This window comes from Heteronotia binoei, chromosome 1, assembly GCF_032191835.1.
Source record: "Heteronotia binoei isolate CCM8104 ecotype False Entrance Well chromosome 1, APGP_CSIRO_Hbin_v1, whole genome shotgun sequence".
NCBI lineage: Eukaryota > Metazoa > Chordata > Lepidosauria > Squamata > Gekkonidae > Heteronotia > Heteronotia binoei.
The window spans coordinates 273423560-273429876 of NC_083223.1; the positions used below are offsets into that span (position 1 = coordinate 273423560).

The 6317-nt window shown below is 51.6% G+C and overlaps 1 protein-coding gene and 1 non-coding gene across 2 annotated transcripts; one reads left to right on the top strand and one right to left on the bottom strand.

Moving 5' to 3' along the window:
• Positions 1-277: 277 nt before the first annotated feature.
• TRNAN-GUU (transfer RNA asparagine (anticodon GUU)) lies at positions 278-344 on the bottom strand. Its single transcript has one exon. It is a non-coding gene; the product is annotated as a tRNA-Asn (tRNA).
• A 597-nt stretch (positions 345-941) lies between these two features.
• Positions 942-2404, top strand: LOC132588554 (uncharacterized). Its single transcript, XM_060260976.1, has 2 exons — positions 942-1874; positions 1941-2404. Exons 1-2 carry the CDS (start codon positions 944-946, stop codon positions 2402-2404), a joined length of 1395 nt encoding a protein of 464 aa, XP_060116959.1. The 5' UTR covers positions 942-943.
• Positions 2405-6317: the final 3913 nt, after the last annotated feature.

Consider the following 6317-nt stretch of genomic DNA (forward strand, 5'->3'; position numbering starts at 1 on the left):
GTTGCAAATGCTGAGCTGATAATCCTACTCTCACAGCTTAACCGACAGCTTGGGCTGTCACAAAAGTGGTCTCCTCAGTTTCTGTGGGGCTCAAGCTCAAGCTTAGAGTTTGGAATGGAGGAGAAGTGATGTTGATAACTCCTGTTCTCCTCCCTCCTCTTCTGCTTAACAGGCAGATGCTCTACCACTGAGCCACCATCCCTCCCCTAACTGGCAGCGGCTCTCCAGGGCCTCAAGCTGAGGTTTTTCACACCTACTTGCCTGGATGCTTTTTAGTTGGTGATGCCGGGGATTGAACCTGGGATCTTCTGCTTAACAGGCAGATGCTCTACCTCTGAGCCACCGTCTCTCCCCTAACTGGCAGCGGCTCTGCAGGGTCTCCAGCTGAGGTTTTTCACACCTACTTGCCTGGACACTTTTTAGTTGGCGATGCTGGGGATTGAACCTGGGATCTTCTGCTTAACAGACAGATGCTCTACCACGGAGCCATCGTCCCTCCCCTAACTGGCAGTCGCTCTCCAGGGCCTCAAGCTGAGGTTTTTCACGCCTACTTGCCTGGACCCTTTTTAGTTGGAGATGCGGGGGATTGAACCTGGGATCTTCTGCTTACCAAGCAGATGCTCTACCACTGAGCCACCGTCCCTCCCTGAGCTGTTTGTTGAGAGTTGAATAGATTAGGCAAATGGCTCCACTGTATTTGGGACAGGGGAACATTCGCCACAAAATTGACTGCAGTCCCTGGTGAATGGAGGACATCACAAGTTTCTGCAATAAATATTAGAATCTGTAGCTGCTGCAGATTTGTATGTGCACCAGGATAGAATCAGAAATCTTCACTGGTTCTACACCATCATATGAGATTCGGGTAATCTGTTGAACAGAAAGTTAACCACTCTCCTTATCTCCATTGTGTTCTTTCAGAACCGTCTCCTAACCCACAAAGATGTCATCCGGCGGTGGGTGGAACCAATGCTATGCCTGCTGTCCTGAATCCACGGTGACCATACAGCCACCACCCTTCGTCCTGACCATCCCTGGACCTGCACTCCATTGCCCTGACCAAGTGTTCCACATTGAACAACACAACCCATGCGCGGGTGTCGGCGGCGGATATGGTGGCCTGGGAGGCGGTCTTGGTGGTGGCCATGCCCTGGGGGGTAGTGGAGGGTTGAGCATTGGTAGCGGTATGGGGAGTGGCGGCGGTGGCCGTGGTATGGGAAGTCTAGGTGGCCTTGGTAGTGGCAGTCTGGGTGGCAGAGGAGGTGGATTTGGAGGTGGTAGCATGAGTGGTGGTGGCATGAGCGGTGGTGGCATGAGCGGTGGTGGCATGAGCGGTAGTGGCATGAGCGGTGGTGGCATGAGCGGTGGTGGCATGAGCGGTGGTGGCATGAGCGGTAGTGGCATGAGCGGTGGTGGCATGAGCGGTGGTGGCATGAGCGGTAGTGGCATGAGCGGAGGTGGCATGAGCGGTGGTGGCATGAGCGGTGGTGGCATGAGCGGTGGTGGCATGAGCGGTGGTGGCATGAGCGGTAGTGGCATGAGCGGTGGTGGCATGAGCGGTGGTGGCATGAGCGGTAGTGGCATGAGCGGTGGTGGCATGAGCGGTGGTGGCATGAGCGGTAGTGGCATGAGCGGTGGTGGCATGAGCGGTGGTAGCATGAGTGGTGGTGGCATGAGTGGTGGTGGCATGAGAGGTGGTGGTATGAGCGGTGGTAGTATGACTGGTGGTGTCATGAGTGGTGGTGGCATGACCGGTAGTAGTTCTGGTAGACGTGGGTCATCTGGCTCAGCTGGCAGCTTAAGTCGTGGTGGTATGAGCAGTGGTGGATCACCAGGAGGTATGGGCGGTAGCAGTGGTAGGCGTGGCTCAGCTGGCTCAGCGGGCAGCTTAAGCGGTGGTGGCGGTGGTATGAGCAGCAGTGGAGGTATGGGTAGACGAGGATCAGCCGGATCAGGTGGCAGCTTAAGCGGTGGTATGGGAGGTGGTAGTGGTACATCAGGAGGCATGGGTGGCAGTTTTGGAGGTGGCAGCGCAGGAGACCATTTGGGTGGAAGTGGATCAGGAGGCACTTTTGGCGGCAGAGGTTCTGGAGGAATGAACTCCGGTGGCAGAAGATTCAGTGGATCTTCATCTGGTGGATTCGGCGGCCGACGTTACGGCGGCAGCTTATCTGGGGGCAGAAGATACAGTAGCAGCAGTGGATTCGGAGGATATGGCGGAGGAGGACATGGTGGGATCATTTATGGTGGCGGCGGATACGGTGGCAGCGGATACGGCAGCTGCGGATACGGAAGCGGTGGGCTCGGCGGCAGAAGATACGGTGGCTTCTGTGGTGGAGGCTACCCGAGTGTCGACGCCGAAATGGCGCTGCTGCCGTACGGCGCCTCATACTACTATTTTTGAACCCAGAAGAAATAGCCCCAACAGCTGTTGGAGAAACAACACTTCACCCATTGGCAATGGGTGAATGCGCTTGAACCTGCTGAGACTGACACGGTGGCTCAGCACGTCTACGCTTGTGGTGCGTGCGCACATTCTCTGTTCTGCGGTAGGACACGAGAAGAAAGCAACTCAAGTTCATTTCCTCCAGCGTCGCTTTCCCGCCTCTACTGCTACTAACTTTAAAAATACGCCTGCCAGGGAAGGATAGGAATCCGCGTCCCTTTTTTCTAACCTCAAGGAAGGAACAAAAAACTTGTACATTTAGAGGCCGTATAGGTACCTTGCGTCACTCACGGATGACGCAAATCCCAGAAGAATCAAAGAAACTGAAGTACTCATATTGCTCTGTTACTTTCCGGACACTGAAATGACACAGATGTAAGCTGCTGTAGATACCTTCATTTGTTGCTGTTCATCCTCCTGAAATGTTCCGGATCTTGTGCTCTTGCCCTTCTCATTAAAACTGCCTTTGCATCACGAATATTTCTCTATGGGTTTCTTTTTCCTTTCTCAAATTTGTATTCAGACCCAGGGCCCTCCATACAGCGTTGCTTTATGTCAGGGGTGGCTAAACTGTGGCTCAGGAGCCGCATGTGGCTCTTTTACACATATTGTGTGGCTCTCAAAGTCCCCACTGTCCTGTCGGCTGGCTCGGAGAAGGCATTTGTCTTTTCAAAGCACTTCTCCTAGCGAGCCAGCGGGCAAATGAAATGCATTTAAAGCTAAAGTTGCTTTCTTTCCATATCTCCCTCCCCCATCTATTTTCCTTCCTTCCTTCCTTCCTTCCTTCCTTCCTTCCTTCCTTCCTTCCTTCCTTCCTTCCTTCCTTCCTTCCTTCCTTCCTCCCTCCCTCCCTCCCTCCCTCCCTTAGTGGTTAAGTGTGCAGACTCTTTTCTGGGAGAACTGGGTTTGAATCCCCACGCTTCCACTCGCAGCTGCTGGAATGGCCTTGGGTCAGCCATAGGTTGTCCTTGAAAGGTTGTCCTTGAAAAGGCAGCTGCTGTGAGAGTCTTCTCAGCCCCACCCACCTCAGAGAGTGTCTGTTGTGGCGGAGGGAGATAAAGGAGATTGTAAGACACTCTGAGATTCAGAATGGAGGGAAGGATATAAATCCAATATCTAATCTAATCTTCCTTCCTTCCTTCCTTCCTTCCTTCCTTCCTTCCTTCCTTCCTTCCTTCCTTCCTTCCTTCCTTCCTTCCTTCCTTCCTTCCTTCCTTCCTCCCTCCCTCCCTCCCTCCCTCCCTCTCTTCCTTGAGAGCCTTGTGGCTCTCAAACATTGGATGTTTATTCTATGTGGCTCTTACATTAAGAAAGTTTGGCCACCTCTGCTCTGTATTATCCTAGGAACAGCCCTTGAGTTAGGTTAGTATGAAAGGGGAGGGAGGAGAGAGACCTGCTCAAGATTCTTCCGCAAGCTTCATGGCTGAACAGAGATATAAACTCATGCCAAAGCTGCTCTGCTGCTGGTACACTCCATGGCCACAGGAGGGCACACTCACAAGGAACATGGAACGTTCCAGAATTGTCAAGGCAACTGTAGTTACATCTGGAAATAAATACATGACACAGCAGATTTACAGGTTAAACTGAGTAGATGAATTGCTGGTAGTCAGGGGTGGAATTCTCGCAGGAGCTCCTTTGCCTATTAGGCGACACAGCCCTGATGCAGCCAATCCTCCAAGAGCTTAGAAGGCTCTTTTTTTGTGAGCTTTTGGAGGATTGGCTACATCAGGGCTGTGTGGCCTAATAGGCAAAGGAGCTCCTGCTAGAATTCCATCCCTGCCGGTAGTCATAATCCACATTTTGTGCATGTTGCAGCTAATAGACCACCTAAATAGAAAAATAGAATCTCCAGGGTCATCTAGTCCAAACCCCTGCACAATGCAGGAAATTCACAAATAACTTCCCCTAAAATCACAGGATCAGTATTGCTGTCACATAGACCAGCCCTAATTAAATTAACCCATTATGGAGATTGAAAACAACCATCTCTGGAGATGCCAATCTGAGGGAGAAACGGTCCTCGGGGTGACTGTTAATCCATTTTTTTTTCTCAAAAAGGGGGTGAGGTAGCAGTGTACAGCAGAGGCCACTGCTGACAAAACCCTACCAATGTCTTTGCGAAACCCAGTTCTGCGATCAGATCTCACGGCTTGTTTGAAGCATTGGTTCCCTCAGCTTCTAACAGAGCTCAGCCTCAATGATAAAGAACACAAGAGACGACATGTTGGATCAGGCCAATGGCCCATCCAGTCCAACACTCTGTGTAACACAGTAGCCAAAACCCAGGGGACATCAGGAGGTCCACCAGCGAGGCCAGGACTCCAGAAGCCCTCCCAGTGTTGCCCCCCTGAGCACCGAGAAGACAGAACATCACTGCCCCAGATATAAGAATATAAGAGAAGTCATGTTGAATCATGCCAATGGCCCGTCCAGTGCAACACTCTGTGTCACACAGTGGCCAAAACCCAGTTGCCATCAGGAGGTCCACCAGTGGGGCCAGACTCCAGAAGCCCTACCACTGTTGTCCCCCTGAGCACCAAGAAGACACAGCATCACTGGCTCAGACATAAGAGAAGCCATGCTGGATCAATCAAATAGCGGCTCCAGGGGTGACCAACGGTAGCTCTCCAGATGTTTTTGTCTACAATTCCCATCAGCCCCACCCATTGGCCATGCTGGCTGGGGCTGATGGGAGTTGTAGGCAAAAAACATCTGGAGAGCTACCGTTGGCCACCCCTGGAATAGCCCATCCAGCCCAACACTTTGTGCCAGACAGTGGCTAAAACCCGTGTGTCATCAGAAGGTCCACCAGTGGGGCCAGAACTCTAGAAGCCCTCTCATTGTTGCCCTCTAAGAACACAGATCATCACTTCCCCTGACTAAGTGTTCCCTTTATGTTCTTGTTCAGTCGCACACTCGAGTCCGACTCTTTGCGACCCCATGGACAAAGTCATGCCAGGCCCTCCTGTCTTCCACCATCCTCCGAAGTCTGCTCAAATCCGTGTTTGTTACATCAGTAATGCTGTCCAGCCATCTCATCTTTTGCCGTCCCCTTCTTCTTTTGCCTTCGGTCTTTCCCAGCATCAGGGTCTTCTCCAGTGTCTGCTCCCTTCTCATTTGGTGACCAAAGTATTTGAGTTTCAGCTTCAGCATCTGACCTTCCAGGGAACAGTCTGGGTTGAGTTCCCTCTATACCTTCTGACTAATTGCCACTCATGAACCTGTGTCCCATATGCTTATCCAATCCTGTCATGAAGCTGTTTATGCTGGTAACTACCACCACCACTTCCTGTAGCACGTTAGAAGAAGGAGCGAAAGACTGGTTTTTAATACACAGTTTCCCTCCCCCTTAAGGAGCCTCAAGGCAGTCAACAATCTCATTTCTGCTCGACAAGTACCTTGCGAGGTAGGAGGGGGTGAGAGAGTTCTGAGAGAACTGTGACTGTTCCATGGTCACCCAGCAGGCTTCATGTAGAGGAGGAGTAGGGAATCAAACCCAGTTCTCCAGATTAGAGGCTGCTGCTCTTAACCACTACACCACACTTGCTCTGATGGCGGTAATTTTTTGTGTGCACATTTTAGATTGCTAGCCAGCTTGGTGGCGCTTGTAAAGGCAGAAACACCAGCTAAAAATCTTGCAAATAAATAAATATTAAATAAGTAACCTGGCTTTAAACAAATTCAAGATTGTCTTTGATTAGAGCAGGGGTGTCAAACGTGTGGCCTGAGGGTTGGATCAGGCCCGTGGAGGGCTCTTATCGGGCCTGCGAGCAACTCACTGTCATCTGCTTCCTTCTCTCTCCCTTGCTTCCTTCTGCATCACAGCTTGCTTTGCCAGGCTTGCTCAATCGCACAGGAGCTTCGGAGC